Source organism: Vipera ursinii (assembly GCF_947247035.1).
Source record: "Vipera ursinii genome assembly, chromosome: 1".
In the NCBI taxonomy this organism is placed as follows: Eukaryota; Metazoa; Chordata; class Lepidosauria; order Squamata; family Viperidae; genus Vipera; species Vipera ursinii.
The window spans coordinates 183,231,831-183,249,098 of record NC_139512.1 but is presented as its reverse complement, the minus strand read 5'-3'; the positions used below and the strand labels follow the sequence as shown (position 1 = coordinate 183,249,098).

The window sequence follows — 17,268 nt, the reverse complement described above, 5'->3', positions numbered from 1 at the left end:
TGCAAAGCTCTCTGACTGTTGCTAGGCTTTGAGAAGCCAGACCTTGCATGCAGAGACATTAGCTTGGGGGTGGGTGGGTAGGGAGAAAGATCAGATCTGTCCCTCCCAGCTTTTTTATTTTGTTTATTGAAGAAATTGGGTTTCTGGGGGAGGGAGGAGGTTAAGCAAGGGAAAGGTTTTAGGAAGGTTGTCCTGAAGTTTCCACCTTAGCATGTAGGGGCTAGCTTCCCAAAGCCTAGCAACAGCCAGCCAGGAGAGCTATGCAGCCTCCTGATGGTCAGCTGATTGGGGCAGAAAACTCTGAAAGCAGCCACCATTTCTGCAAAGAATTATCAGGGTCCCGAAAATGGTAACTGCTTCCAGGTGGCATGGGGAGCAAGCCCAAGCGCTGTGGGATACTGTTGGGGCAGGATGGGGGGGGAGGAAGAGAGGTGGGGGTCTCTGGCATCCCTGTGGTCTGTCATAAGGGTGAATAACTGTGGAGTACTGCTGCTGTCATAATTTTGAAACATGGTTGAATGTAGTTTTGGGGGGTCTGTTTTAATTTTGAATATTTTTTAATATTGGTGCAATTAGTTCACATGGTGTAATAAGATGGAGGGTTTGTTGTCAGTGTGAGTTGGGGGGTGGGAGCACGAAGGGAGGCTCAGCTAATCTCAATGTATACATGGTTGTACTTTGACTATAAAGGTTCATTCATTCATTAAAACTATCCACCAACTAACAATTGTGTTATGAATGTTTGCAATAGAGAAGAAAAAAAGTACCCTAGGACTGCAAGTTGGCCATATTTCAGAAAGAACAGTGTGATTTGTTCAGTGGATTGGCTTCCAATAGAATGAGGGGTTGATATTGTTTTTGTTTTGTTTTTGTTTTTGTTTTTTGAGAGAGGAAGTAAACTATTTGTTATTTAATTATTTGGCTAATTTTTTTAATAGTCCATTAAAAGCCAGAGACTCCCACTTCTCTGTTTATTAAAGATTAGTGCAAGGAAAAGGACAAATCAACAGAATGATAACTAATGCATTATTCAACAATATCTGTGGGGAGAGCATATGGTAAACCAGGAGCAATCCATTGATCTGCATATTTGATCCTTAGGCATGTAAAACAAGCACATAATAGGTGTTAGCTTGTCTCTTGGTCTGAGATTGCAACAATAGGAACTGGGGATGGAAAAGGATTTGATCCACAATTCATGAAGTGTGAGCTGACATTTGCATGTGACTTCCCAAGGCTATAGAAATGAAACTAATAATGTATGCTACTATCGAACCCTTCTGTTCAAGAAGAGAAGTTGATAAAATGTGTCTTAAAGACTCTGTATTTAAGAATTATAACTTAACTATAGATTGTGCATTTTACTCATTAAGAACTTTTCTTTTTTTTTCTTTTCCATAGTATATGAAGATGATGGGTGTAAATTCCAGCAGTCACTTCTTTGCTTGGTTCATCGAATGCATCATATTTCTCCTGCTTACTAATATATTTCTTATTTTTATTCTCAAATTTGGGAATATCCTTCCAAAAATAAATGTTGTGATCTTGTTCCTGTACCTTCTGGACTACGGCTTCTCCATCATAGCCATGTGCTATCTGATCAGTGTATTCTTCAACAATACAAACATTGCTGCTTTGGTTGGCTGCCTGGTTTACATCCTGGCCTTTTTCCCCTTCATTGTCCTACTGGTTGTTGAGAATCAGATGAGCTTCACCATCAAGAGCCTACTGGTAAATTTGTCCTTGTATAAATTATCTAGAAAAAAAGGGGAATTTACAACAGAATTTTTGTGAGAGAAGCAATTTACCTATAGATTTGGGTTTGCTTTGTCTTGCAGCCACAGACAATAGTACCATGAACATGAGAAACTGTTTTGGGGGTATGTCAAGTAATACTCCATCCATTTTAATTGAATACGGTTTCACTGCTTGAGATGGAAATCATTAGGATGTCTGAAGTGTGCATTTGACTTGCCACAGACTGAATCTGGGTCCTTTATTGCACAAAACATCTTCTGTGATAGTGCTCCTCCATCACAATTATAATCCTTATTCACTGGACCCCTAATATGGAAATATTAAAAAAAATATTTCACAGATCAACAAAATAGGGTTGTTGTTTGCTTTTTAGCACTGTTTTAAGAGTAGCAAAAAGAAAAAAAGCCATCAAATTAAAAAGACAGTGATAATATATTATTAACAAAGTGTTCATGGACACCAGGGATCCCTGTCTAACCCTCTTCACACACAATTTTTCAATATTTGGAAAAAAATATTTGTCCAGGATGGAACAAGGACTCCTGCCTTGGGCAGGGGATTGGACAAGAAGTCCTTAGAGGTTTTTCTTTTTTGAAAAAAGAGTCTTCAACATATAGAAATAGTGGAAATGTTATCCTCTCAATTTTGTATTATTAGCTGGAAAACAATTTTGTGAAGAGGCAAGCTATTTTGTGAGAGTTCTGAATAAGGTATTAACATTCCTTCCAAAACATTTCAGTTAGTTACTTTTCTTCCTTTTTTTCCCCCAGAGTCTTTTATCTCCAACTGCATTCAGCTATGCAAGCCAATATATTGCCCGTTACGAAGAGCAAGGCATTGGTATATATCTATATATACATTTTTATAAGATAAAAAAAATCTCTTAATAGTCCAAATTAAATACTGTGTGCTCATTTGCTAATGCAGGTTATTCTGTATATTCCCTCCTCTTCTTTTTTTATAGGTCTGCAGTGGGATAATATGCATGACTCACCAATGTCAGGGGACAATACTAATTTTAGCTGGATGTGCTGGTTAATTCTGATAGATTCTTTTATTTATTTCATTCTGGGATGGTACATCAGGAATGTTTTTCCAGGTATGTAATAGTGGTTATTAAAAATACTGCATTTTGATGGATACTATTTGACAATTACAAATGTAAAGTTAGGACAAATTATCCTACAACATCCACGGTATCATTATTTCTGGGAAATCACTAAAACCATCTACTGCATGACATTGTCTTTCTTCAAATGGCATGTATTTTTCACACTGATACCTATATTTGGTGATTCTGGATGTGGGAAAATATTTTAATGGAGTTTAAAGTAACATCATTGTGTTACTATCGGTACTTACATACAGAATAATGACTGGTGACACTAAGAAATAGTTTTTGAAGCATTTCAAGAGTGGCATAATTTGAGCTCTAATTTGAAGGAATAAGGCTCCTTCAAACATCTCTGCATGTAGGCCACTATCTAGATTGGTTCTGGATAGTCAATCCTTGTGATAGAGAATTAATATTTTTCTTATTCTGCACTAATTTATGTGAAGCCAGATCCAAGTTTATTTTGTTATACTGGCTCTTGGTTGGACTGGATTGCCTTCAAGGATTTAATTCTTCCTTGTTCAGAGGCTGCTGAAATTATCTGGGAAAGGAGAACCAGTAGCTTAATCAACAAATGTGACTTTAATTCTTCTGGTTATTCCCAAGAATCCCAGAAAAAAAAGAGCTGTTATTCTCCATCCCACCCCTCTCCTCACGTGTAAAGACTTGTCTACAAAAATGTTATCCTGCTATTCTTTTAGCTTCAGAGATAGGAGAGGCTTTTTTAAATGGAAACAGAAGGAATTAATTCCTTCAAAGCCTGGTGCTTCTTGTTGTAATGACTGCTATGCAGAAGCGTCCATAATCTCATACGGAAAAATGTTCAAGTGAATTCTGCAGCATACTGTTTCCTGCTTTATTTTCATAGATTTCATTTCAGATAAATTCAGGAGTGCCTGCCTTCGATTTCACATGAATATTTAGCAGTCAAATGTTCAGTTCAAATAATGTGGCTGTTTATTTTCTGGGAAGAGAACAGTATTCTCATACTTTGAGATGATGAAACCACACAAAACTCATTTATTACTTTCTTTAAGGGGCCTGATATTGTTGAGATAATATAAAAATGTTACTACAGAGCTTTTCAATTCTCTCCCATTTTTGTCACTATTCTCGTTACAGGAAAATATGGGATGGCAGCTCCATGGTATTTTCCATTCCTTCCATCTTACTGGACTGAACGCTATGGTTATTTTCCTTTGTTGAGTGAGAAGTTAACAGGCTATCTTTTCACCAATTTCTTCTTCAGAAAACAACCTACTTTCCCTGAAAAGATGTGTATGTTTTCTTTTCAGTATAAAGAAAATCTTTTGATAGATTGGATAATGAAAATTTTATTACTGTCTTAGATGAGAGCTAAAATGAAATAAGTATAAACCACAAATTAATAGATAGAAGCAGTAGAAAATAATAAGTTTTAAACTTTTAAAATTTTTATTCTAAATTTTTTACAAAATTATTTCAGCCCTAAGGTAACAAGTCCTTGTAGCTAGCTATATGTAAACATTCTGCAAATGAATATGTTACTTTTGACCTCTTTGTTTTTGAATAGATACTGAATGTAAAATTTATCTGGGTGATCTGGAAAATTTACTTAACAAAGGTTGATTTCACCTTTGCCAAGCGTCAGGATAAAATTTCCCACAGTAACGAGCCTGTGCAATTATCTCAGTCTCCCTTCATTTATACAAGTAGAGTCTATAGGACATAATTACCAGATATCTGAAAAGGCAAAAGAAGACACAGATAATTGGAAAGGAGGTCAAATGGGGGGGGGGGGAAAGGAGGATACTCTGACTGTTTATCTTTCTTGACATCCACTATAAAAATCACAGTGAAAAGCTGCAATAAATGTACTTAGGACTATATGCACATGAAATTACCTTTTCCAGTATTGTGTTTTTTTCAATCACAATACCTTTCCCCAAATCTTTATTTTCAAGAAGCCTTGGTGGAGCAGTGGGCTAATGCCTCCTTAAGTAACACCAGCTGCCTGCAATTAGTGCAGGTTCGCATCCCACCAGGCTCAAGGTTGACTCAGCCTTCCATCCTTCCGAGGTAGGTAAAATGAGGACCCAGATTGTTGGGGGCAATTAAGCTGACTTTGTAATAATGCCGCTTGGGGTGTGTGTGAAAGCCCTAATAAGCAGGCATATACATAGAATGAAGGCTACTGCTAAGCTTGTAAGCCGCCCTGAGTCTTCGGAGAAGGGCGGGATATAAATGGAATTAAAATAAATAAAATAAAAATAAAAATATGTTAGTGATAATATAGAATTGACAGCATGCTTTTCACATTTTGTGACATGTACACTATAGTGATCATAGATGTGAAGGAGCTGGATTGAATCTAATTGCTGGAATGAAGAAATAATTTATTTATTTATTTATTATATTTATTATTAAATTTATTAGCCACCCATCTTACCATAAGGTTACTGTGGGCAGCTTACAATCATAAAAAATATCTACATTAAAACATAAATAAAGTAAAAACAAAGATTAAATTAAAAACATTAAATCAATCTAGGCTACTCAGTATATTGACAAATAAGGAAAAGAAAGAAGCAGACAACTTACAAGATCATAATACCGAAAAGTTTTAATGACTACTATTGTGGAAACAGTCAAACATTTTTTTAAAAAAAACCAAAACATTCAAAAAGCCAGATAATATTTGATTTTAAGGTGATGCCTGCCACATGAAGGACAAGAGTACAAAAAGGAGAACATATCCTCCTTTTGATGGATGTCTAGTATATACCCTCTAAAGTGGTGAAAGGAGACTTGATGAACTCTAGAAAATAACCATTGATACTTGGGATAGATCAGGTTTGTCCATATGAGCCTTTGAATGAGTTTTTTGACTGGTTGAGTTCCTGCAGTTTTCTTGGCAAGATTTCAGTAGGTTGCCATTGCCTCCTTCCTAGGGCTGAGAGAGTGTGATTGGCCTAAGATCACCCAGCTGGCATTGTGCCTAAGGCAGGACTAGAACTCACAGTCTTCCCTTTTTTTAGCCTGGTGTGTTATTTTTTTATTTTTATTTTAATTCCATTTATATCCCGCCCTTCTCCGAAGACTCAGGGCGGCTTACAAGCTTAGCAGTAGCCTTCATTCTATGTATATGCCTGCTTATTAGGGCTTTCACACAAACCCCAAGCGGCATTATTACAAAGTCAGCTTAATTGCCCCCAACAATCTGGGTCCTCATTTTACCTACCTCGGAAGGATGGAAGGCTGAGTCAACCTTGAGCCTGGTGGGATGCGAACCTGCACTAATTGCAGGCAGCTGGTGTTACTTAAGGAGGCATTAGCCCACTGCTCCACCAAGGCTGTTAGCCACTACATCAGTCTGGTTCTCTTGGGAGAGATGAATGGAAATAAATAGGCTATTGAATTTGACATTTGACATTTAGCTTAAGTTCTGGGGGTTGGAGTCCATGAGTCATAGAGGAGCCAAGGTTGCCTACCCCTGTTCTAGAGCAATGTCTCGTTTAGCTCTTTAACCCCATCTCTGCTTTTATATCCTGCATAGCGTGGTATAGTGTGGAACAGAACTTGCTGTTACAGATGGACAAGGAAAGTAGCCATCTGTAACACTATGATAGGGACCATCCACTGTGCAGCTTTCCTTGTCCTGGTAGTGTTAACAGACACATGTGCTGATCTTGGCAGCAGTTTAATGAAGTTGGTTGTAAGTCAGGTCCGCAATTTCGGTCATTAAGGAGCTGGAGGGACCCCAGGGATTGTTGGAAGTTGCTTCCTGGACAGTTTGGTTACTTCTTGTGCCCTATCCAGACCTAATAATAGTAATTTGATGAGAAGATGTGGGGGAACTGATTCATTTACTATAGAACAGCCTTCTTTGACAATGCATGATTTTTTTGGACGATGGGGTTAGTAATCTTGCTTTAAAAAAGGAAAGTGATTTATTACAACTCAAAATATTTAAAGCATGAGAAGATGGAAGAATAAACTTTAAGGGCAAATTAAAATTCTTATTCTACAAAACAGTTTGTAGTTAACATAAGATTGCTTACAGTTGTACATTATTCTACTTCACAAATACATTGTGTTCAATTCAATTTAAATCTGAACTCTGGTTGGGGGAGAGGACATCCTCACAGACATTTGGAAAACAAATTGTTTACATTTACACTTTTATATGTAACCATATCTTTCTATGATTAAAATACTTTAATTTGCTATAAAATGTGATGCTTATTAAAGCCAGAGTTATCCTAGTATTCATATTAATTTATTTAAAACATCTACATACAGTCTGTTGATTATGTAGCAAGGCTTTTGTGCACTAACATTTAGTAAAGGACCAAGAAAAAAGATTTAGGATAATATATTTTTATTAGAATGAAAAGAAAGAGAGAATAATGGGTGACAGGACAAAAATTAAAAATTCAGCAATCTGTGAGGGCAACTCTTCTTTTGTTTTGAGTTTGCTACACAGAATTTTCCCTGTTCAGAATCTGGCTGGCTGGCAGGCAGGAAGGAAGGAAGGAAGGAAGGAAGGAAGGAAGGAAGGAAGGAAGGAAGGAAGGAAGGAAGAGGCACAGCAGATGCAAAACAAGACCATGAACCTTTCAACTTGAGTTTATCAGAAAAAGGCTGGAATCAAAAGCTACACATGATTCTAATTTCAAACATGGTTCAAAAGTAGCATTCTCCCTCCTTGCCACTCAATCTACACACAGGTAGGGAAAGGAGAATTAAAATGCTGTCAATAATAATAATAATAATAATAATAATAATAATAATAATAATAACAACAACAACAACAACAACAACAACAACAACAACAATAATAATAATAATAATAATAATAATAATAATAATAATAATAATAATAATAATAAGTTGGAAGGGACCTTGGAGGTCATCTAGTCCAACCCTCTTCTCAGGCAGGAAACCCTATACCATTTCAGACAAGTGGCTGGCCAGTCTATTCTTAAAAACCTCCAGTGTTGGAGCATTCACCACTTTTGGTGGCAGGTTGTTCCACTGGTTAATTGTTCTAACTGTCAGGAAATTTCTCTTTAGTTCTAGGTTGCTTCTCTCCTTGACCAGTTTCCATCCGTTTCTTCTTGTCCTGCTTTCAGGTGCTTTAGAGAATAGCTTGACTCCCTCTTCTTTGTGGTAGCCCCTGAGATATTGGAACACTGCTATCATGTCACCCCTCACCCTTCTCTTCATTAAACTACACATACCCAATTCCAGCAACCGTTCCCTATATGTTTTAGCCTCCAGTCCCCCAATCATCTTTGTTGCTCTTCTCTGTACTCTTTCTAGAGTCTCAACATCTTTTTTACATCGTGGTGACCAAAACTGGATGCAGTATTCCAGGTGTGGCCTTACCAAAGCATTGTAAAGTGGTATTAGTACTTCACGCGATCTTGATTCTATCCCTCTGTTAATGCAGCCTAGCACAACAGAACCATGGCTCTCATTTGGACATACTAATTTAACTGCAGGAAAGCTTGCACTGTACTAAATCAACATAAACTATTTCAGTTCAGTTCATCAGATATTGAGAAACGTGCACAGTATATATACAGTTTCTTGCACTTTCAAAATATCTGTGAAATCTGACAAGACATTTCAACTAGAGTCCCTGAACTGAGTTAAGTAGCAGCAAGAGATGTGGACAGACGGAAGATGGTATAGGGTTCTTTATAAATTTGGCATCTTCTTCTTTTTTAGATGTTCACAGTGCTTTACCCTCTAACATTGAACCTGAACCCACTCACCTTAAAGTGGGAGTTTCTCTCCAAGGAATAACAAAGATTTATGAATCCAAAGCTGCTGTTCAGAATCTCAATCTGAATTTTTATGAAGGAAATATCACCTCATTGCTGGGTCATAATGGAGCTGGAAAAACTACCACAATGTAAGTTCTCTTAGAAGAAAAATGTCTGAGAATGATTAACAAAGTTTATTGATATAACACTAATGTAATGTTTCTTGAGTCCGGTTATCTCCCAGGTTGGGAACCAGTACATTTCCTGGATCAGAGGATCTTTTTGTTTTCAGAGCTGGGTTAAGAATGGTGGGAAGCAATTGTTTTCCCCCTTTATTTCTGAATTCTGTAACTTAATGGTTCCAGTCTACAATCATCTGATGAAAGTCACTTTGAAAACAAATTGAAGCTGTTGGTCTTATTTCTGGACTTTTCTCATTTCTTCCCCCATTCCTAGAGAACTCAGAAGTGCCATTTTGGATAAATGTTTTGGTATCGATTGTATTTCAGTCTTTTCTTACTCCAAGGCTGGATAGAACTGCTTTCCAATTCTAGTGCCCTATTCCACTAGAATAGGCTACATTCCAGGTAGCCAGATTACATATCCCAGTCTCAGCATTCGGCTGTCATGCTGTCATTGGTAGTGAATGATATCTGATTGCAAAGAATGAATGGCAATCTCAGCTTTACCCTCATCCAACTTAAAATTAATCTGCTTTTTCCACCTTTTCCATAGTAACTAGTAAACATCTATTGAATAAAATATTGATAATTTTTCTCAACTTTTCTGCTCTTTCCCCCACATAGATCTATACTGACGGGTTTGTTTCCTGCTTCATCTGGCACTATATTTGTTTATGGCAAAGATAGCAGAACTAACCAAGATTTCATCAGGAAAAATATGGGAATTTGCATGCAACACAATGTATTATTTGATTACCTCACCACAAAGGAGCATCTGCTTTTATATGGCTATATCAAGGTTCCCCATTGGAGCAAAGAAGAGTTACAGGAAGAAATAGACCGGTATGTCATAGTATTTTTAACAGCATAAAACAGTCTTCCTTTTATGTTTGTTAGATATTTCTCCTTTTCCTTTTGCAAAAATTGTGTAATAGTATAATTATTTAGTAGCACTAACATCACTTTCATGTGGAAAATAAATTTGTTGAAAATGCTTATATACATACATACTTGTCATGCTAAGACCTTTTGGGATAAGCAGTAGTATGAAAAACTGTGCTTATCCCAAAAAGGCTTAGCATGACAGATACTGTATGTACATATATATGTATATAAGCATTTTCCTCAAATTCAGTCCTCGGTGTCATTTATTTATTTAGATGAAGGAACAGTAAATGTGTTGAAAGGAAATGAAGTTTTATTGTATTAGACTCAGGGCTTTTTTTGTCATAGAACGCTCAGAACGGAGTTCCAGCACCTTTTTTGGATGGAACTTTGTAGGGTAGGCAAGGTGGGTTGTATGACATGTGTGAGTTCCGGCACCTTTTTCTTTTACAAAAAAAGCACTGATTAGACTTCTTAAGTTTGTAAGAACCCATAAAGAAAAGAAAAGAAAGGAATAAGAATAAAATAAAATAAAAATAAGTCTAGTCCACACTAACAACATTCACTATACAGTATCTCTCTACATCTTTCATTTTTGCAAACCATTCTTATTTTTATTATCTCCCGGAACAACTTCATATATTCCTTTTTATTCTTTAATCTAATCTTTCTCTTTTTAAGGATCTGATCAATTCTATTGTCTCACAACTTTCTCACAATTATCAGTCTTCGTTTCCTTTCAACACATTCAATGTTCCTTCATATATTTGTTTTGCTGTTCAGATCTCATTCAGTCTTTTTGTATGACCAGAATCAACATATACCTTCTGTACAGGTCATTCCATTTTTTTCTTTCAAACCCGATTCATTTGTTTACTTTCTCTACATATTATACAATATCTTATCCTCATTTCTTGTTGCCTGTTTGTCTAATCCAGCCTTAACAAATTCTGATCTTCGGTCCCAGAATCAATCATTTTATCATTACAGCCATAGGCCAACACATAAAATTAAGCATTCAAATAAAACAGAACTAAACAGAACCGAGCACAAGAAGGCATAGCAATATATTACAATTAATGATGGAATCTGTGAGTGTCCAAAGTCTGCCTAGTTTTACCGACAGTATAACAAAACCTATCTACCTTCAGAGACATTGAGTCATACTGACCTGACAATAAAAATACATTGAGTATGGTCTAATACTGAATAAAAACACATAATAAAATTAATTATAAAAGATTACTAAAAAGATCTAAAATATTTATTTATGTTTCTGGTGAATCCCCAGTGCTGCTGCGCAGAATCTAGCCACCTGCACCATGATCAATGCCTGATCATCCTTAAGCAGCCACTGTAGATAAATACTTTCCATATGACCAGGGTACCTATCGATTATGGGGAGGATATGGTTTTTCTGAATAGCTCTATAGAAGGAACATCGAAAGAGTATGTATCCAATAGTCTTCACCTCTACTGAGCCACAGGAGCAGAGTCTTTCAGACAATGGTGTCTTTTTATACTTGCCATACAGGATGGCTCGCATGGCACTTTGCAAGCGAAAATGCTTTCCGGTGGTTTACTGACACCAACTGACTAAGATAACAGGCAGGTGTAACCACATATCTTATAGAGTCTGGAGCCAGAAACAGCAAAGCTAAACCTAAGTCTGCTTGCCTCTTGATGTCCTCTACCCTTTGTCACAAAATTTGTTTTGCTTGGTTGTAGTCCAGTTTGAGTATTGAGGCTAAAGAGAAGCCTAGTTTGGCAAGGCAGTCCCAGAATTTCCCCATTAGCATGGCCATTACTGATAATCCACAAGGTCCATACATCCGGAAGTTCCCAAGGCTTGGAAATTCTTCACGATTGCTTTGATATTTTTTTTCTATCATGCTAGTTATTAAATCCCATTTTTCACTCAGATTTGATAAGCAATGTCTTCACCTCCATATTCAAGACAATAATTAATATATTGAGGAGGAAAGTTTGCAGCTCCCCTTTATCTTTAATCACCTACAATCAGCATATGATATTTTAAGAAGTAACAACAGAAGCAGAACAGCCTATTCTTACAAGGAATATACTTCAAGCCACTAACATTTCTGCTCTGTTGACCAAGATCTACCTTATAGTTAGTTGGGAAACACTTGATGGAAGATTTAAAAGTTATGATATCATGATGCTAGCATTTGTCCACTGCACAAGTGGGCATTGAAATCCTTTATTGCTGCCAATTTTTAGCAATGTGTCTTAATGAAATACTTAATAGTACTTGGCTGATTCTCACTCAAAACAAGCAGGGTGCTAAATCATGCATAATATTTTCCACTTCTTCCGTGACCGAGGAGTTTTATGCTGAAACTAAGATATGTCATTAAAAGGAGGTTGTAATAAACAAAGGAAAGTGCTTGTTGTTTAAGATTTATTCAGGAACTCTGGTTTGCTTTAAAACTGCTTGTTTCTCCATGTTATAATGCTCTGTTATGACTAAATCATGTGGTGCCTCATGCAAGCCCCTCCCCAATCCATGTCTTAGGAAAGAAGAACTCTTGGAGACAGGATTGTCCAAGCAGGAACTTTTACTAAAACATGATTGTCAGTGGAAAATCTAGATCTGGAAACTGTGTTGCAGATTGATACTTTTAAAGTGTTCCCGAGTAAAGCCCCTTCCCTTCAGTCCATTTGGTCAGTCCCGGATCAATTAAAGTTCAGGTGTCAAAACCTTCCATGGGAAGAGGGATCTTCCATGCCTTTACGACATTTACTTCCTCCCCTTCAGATTCCAATCGGAGATACAAACCAGAATCTCTCCCCCCCCTTCTTTGTTCTTCTCAGTTCAAAGGTTCTTTCCCTGGTCTTTGATGACGGCCTCCAGGCAGGCTGAATAAACAACCTTGCATCTAATGGATAGGGATGGCCAATTAACATCCTCTCTTCTCCTTGGGAATGGCAGAATCCAGTGAGGGATGTGAGATTCAGGGGTATACAGATAGGGATTTAGGAATGGGATATAAATGGATTCTGACAGAATGTTCAAAATGGAAGAAATAGAATAGAATAGAGCTGGAAGGGACCTTGGAAGTCTTCTAGTCCAGCTAGATCATCTAGTTCAACCTTTTGCACAGTCCTACAGCATCCCTACAAGTAGCTGTTCAACTTTTGTTCAAGCATCTCCAGGGAAGGAGAGTTAAAATCCTCCTGTGAACAAGTAAACTGTGAATATAATATGTCTATGTAATATGTCTCAGTCATCCAGGTCATGGTTGTCCCAAAGGTGCTTTTTCAAGAGGCAACTGGACTTTCTTGTTAACAAAAAAGTCCAGTTGCCTCTTGAAAAAGCACCTTTGTGAATGTAATATTTTTGTTGAATCACTACTAGAATTCTACTATTAGGACACTATTTCCTGCAACCAAAATCCATGTTCTTATAATTTAAACTAATTGTTTCTATTTTCTAATTTTTTTACATTAAAATTTTATCATTCTTTCTTCTACTTATTTACAAAATAATGTTCTTTCTGGGTGCTGTTTTGAAGGATTTTGAAGGAAACTGGATTATACAACCATCGTCACAAGCTGACTGGCTCTTTATCAGGAGGGATGAAAAGGAAGCTATCAATTTCAATTGCTCTACTGGGAGGTTCGAAGGTTGTAATTTTGGATGAACCAACCACTGGAGTTGATCCCTGTTCTAGGAGAGGCATTTGGGAAATCATATCAAAGAACAGAAAAGGTAATATGGGAAGGTATACTGTCATTCTAGCTTTTCAGAGCAACAAGTATTACTATAATATAAACAAAATAACAAGATAAGCTTGAATGACTATTAAAAATATAGTCAGAGTTATGGAACCACAAACACACATTAAAGAAAAGCTTTCAAATTTTAAGCTTTCCCTTTGATAAGTGGAGAGACCTCTGCAGCTGCCCTCCTGCAAAAGGGCAGTCAGAAAAGCCAAGAGCATCTGCAGACTTTGCCTCTTCTTGTTCCATGAGATGCAGATGCCTGGCTGGGCTCTAGCAGGAGATGCATCATCACAGTAAAGGCCAGCTTTAGCCAAGCACCAGGAGTTCTTTGCCTTGGAGGAAAAGACCACCTACTGCCATGGATGGAGAACCAGCAGCTCATGGTTTTCAATTTCTATAATGAGGGTGATGAATTGACTTGTAGGTATATAATGAAATGTGCTGGAGATCTCAAATTGGGATTTCTGATAACTAGTCTCCAGACTTACTGAATTATTCTAAAAAAAAGAAAGAAAACTGGATTAAACAGCCAGTATCATATGCTGACTGGCTCTTCCCCAAGAGAGAAGAAAGAAAACTATCAGTGGTTATTTCATTCCTCAAGCAGAGGTACAATCCTTTTCTGGCCTCTGCACCCAATGAGCTCCTGAGCCCAAGCAATTCATTTTTCACTTGGTAATTTTTCTGCTGATACAAGAATCTGTATGGAAATTGTACTGTAATTACTCCTTTTATATGTTCTTTTCAGGCAGAACGATCATCCTTTCTACACATCACTTGGATGAAGCAGAGGTCTTAAGTGACAGGATTGCATTCTTGGAACATGGAGGTCTCAAGTGTTGTGGGTCCCCATTCTACCTTAAGGAAACTTATGGTAGTGGATACCACCTGACACTTACTAAAGAAAAGGTTTGGAGCAGTAATTACTCTCAAATTTTAATAATTCTAGTAAAGTAGGAAATTCTAATAGTGCTCAGAACCAAAGTAACCTCTGGTGAAAAAAAGTATCTTAATGAAAGTGATACTGAAAATGGCTTTAATCAATTTATAGGTTTCATCGACAGACAAGATGAAATCCAGAGACAGAGAGTATAACCATTGCCCTTCATGGTGTTCTATAAATTTTTGAACAAGTGTTCCAGAGTTGAGGAGCATGTAGAATGTTGTGACATTCTCCTAGCCATCAGTAGAGATTGATTTAATAATTTAGGACAGGACCCATCCTGGCTAATATTATTTTAAATACAAGACTATAGATATAGTACAGTAATTATAAATATTGTCAGTTGATGAATTTCTTGACTTGATTGCCTACCATCATCTTTGCTTCTCAAAGAAAAGAAAATTACTCCTCTAGAAATAGTTGTTTGTTCACATTGAGTTTCATTCAGAGTATGACAAGATACTAACTTTTAAGATTAATTTTTAAAAACAGATTTAAACAGTGTATAGGCAAAAAGGCATGTTTTAATATCTCTTTTTTAAGTTCGTTAAAGTTCAAAGATTGTGTTGCTTTGGAATTTAATAGTCAAGACTGCTTATGTGGTACATAGCACTTCAATGCTAATGCCTCCTTAAGTAACACCAGCTGCCTGAAATTAGTGCAGGTTCGCATCCCACCAGGCTCAAGGTTGACTCAGCCTTCCATCCTTCCGAGGTAGGTAAAATGAGGACCCAGATTGTTGGGGGCAATTAAGCTGACTTTGTAATAATGCCGCTTGGGGTGTGTGTGAAAGCCCTAATAAGCAGGCATATACATAGAATGAAGGCTACTGCTAAGCTTGTAAGCCGCCCTGAGTCTTCGGAGAAGGGCGGGATATAAATGGAATTAAAAAAAAAATTAATCAAACAGAATAGAGCTGGAAGGGACCTTTGGAGGTCTTCTAATCCAACCCTCTGCCCAAGCAGGAGACCCTGTACAGACAGGTGGCTGTCCAGTGATGAAGCACCTACAGCTTCTGAAGGCAGAAGGCAAAAGCTTCTAAAGCTGTTCTCACTGTTAGGAAGTTTCTCCTTAATTCCAGCTTGCTTTATTCTTTGATTAGTTTCCATCCATTATTTCTTGTCTTGCCTTCTGGTGCTTTGGAAAATAAGTTGACCCCTCTTCTTTGTGGCAGCCCATCAAATGATTGGAATACTGCTAACATGCCACCCCACTCCTTCCTTTCACTAAACTAGTCATACCCAATTCCTGCAACCATTTAAGTCATTGTCCACTAGGACTCCAAGGTTCCTCTCACAATTACTGTTTTTGAGCCACGTTTCTCCTAATCTGTACTTGCATCTTTGTGTTGGAAGAAAGGTCTTCATCGTGGTTCATCCAAACTGGGAATAAACATGGCAACTGCTTTGGGAAGAAGGTTGTAGTTTATTGAAGAGGAGAACCAGACAGGAAGATGTCTGGCAGAAAAAAAGGACTGATCACATGTAGGGAGTGGGTTTTTATACCCTCTGGAGAATTTTGTTTGGAGCTGCTTCCTCTTTCTGTTTGAGGCTATTTACTGTGTCATGAACTTTTGACTTGAGTCTGACTGTGCCTTTCTGGTATTCTGATGGTGATGGGTTAATCCTATTATATCCAAAGGTCATGTCCTGCTTCTCTGGGGCTAAGGTATGTAGATTTTACAGTGGTGTGAGCCCATACCTGGGATGGTTTTTCTTAATGTTTAATGGCCAGTTCATGCTCATGGAGCCTTGTCCAGACGTGTTTTATGGTCTCCCTGACATAATTGCATGGACAATCATTGCAGTTAATTTGGTAGACCACTGATAACATTTTGCCTGCGGAAAGGGGTTCTTTGGGGTGCATTATTCCTGTGTGACGTGTCTGAATAGGTGTATGTGCCACCAAGGGACTCACAAGAGTCTTCTCCAGCACCATAGTTCAAAGGCCTCAATTCTTTGGTGCTCAACCTTTTTTATGGTCCAGTTTTCACTGGCATACATTGCAACTGGGAAGACCATAGCTTTAACTATACGCACTTTTGTTGAGAGGGTGATGTCTCTGCTTTTTAGTGTGCTGTCTAGATTTGCCATGGCTTTCCTCCCCAGGAGCAAGCGTCTCTTAATTTCTTGGCTATAGTCCCCATCTGCTGTGATCTTGGAGCCCAGGAAAATAAAATCTGTCACTACCTCCATTTCTTCCCCATCTATTTGCCAGGAATTGAGAGGGCCGGATGCCATGATCTTGGTTTTCTTAATGTTAAGTTTCAACCCAAGTTTTCCACTCGCCTTCTTCACCCGCAACAAGAGGCTCTTTAGTTCTTCTTCACTTTCTGCCATTAGAGTGGTATCATCTGCATATCTTAGGTTGTTGATATTTCTTCCGGCAATCTTAATTCCAACTTTTGATTCATCTAGCCCTGCCTTTCTCATGATGTGCTCTGCATATAAATTAAATAGGCAGGGTGACAGTATACAGCCTTGCCAGACTCCTTTCCCAATTTTGAACCAATCAGCGGTTCCGTGTCCAGTTCTCACTGTTGCTTCTTGGCCCACATATAGGTTTCTCAAGAGACAAATAAGATGGTCTGGTATGCCCATCTCTTTAAGAACTTGCCACAGTTTTTTTTAAAGAGTTTTACAAAAAAACTTTTTACAATACATATCCCCAAAACCCACCCACCCCAAACCACCCCCCTTCCCCCCACACTTCCCAGAGCTGAATACAGGGTTATAGATATAATAATGACATTCTAACTAAGATTATCCATTATAAAATTAACCAAATTCATAATGTGCTTTAACTCCCCTTTAACATACATTCAAATTATTAAAAACATAATAATAATAACTTAAACAAAAATATAATCAATACTAATACTAGAAT

At 37.5% G+C, this 17,268-nt stretch overlaps 1 protein-coding gene across 1 annotated transcript in view; it reads left to right on the top strand.

Annotated features, from left to right (window-relative positions):
* The window catches only part of ABCA12 (ATP binding cassette subfamily A member 12), a gene marked incomplete at its 5' end in the record, with an annotated part of 290,957 nt that overhangs the window by 163,472 nt on the left and 110,217 nt on the right, over positions 1–17,268 (top strand). The window contains 8 exons of the mRNA XM_083369575.1: positions 1,402–1,731; positions 2,529–2,598; positions 2,723–2,857; positions 3,995–4,150; positions 8,588–8,774; positions 9,432–9,650; positions 13,229–13,425; positions 14,188–14,348. Of these exons, the coding sequence (XP_083225701.1) occupies positions 1,402–1,731; positions 2,529–2,598; positions 2,723–2,857; positions 3,995–4,150; positions 8,588–8,774; positions 9,432–9,650; positions 13,229–13,425; positions 14,188–14,348 (1,455 nt within the window). The remainder of the gene's footprint in view (positions 1–1,401; positions 1,732–2,528; positions 2,599–2,722; positions 2,858–3,994; positions 4,151–8,587; positions 8,775–9,431; positions 9,651–13,228; positions 13,426–14,187; positions 14,349–17,268) is intronic.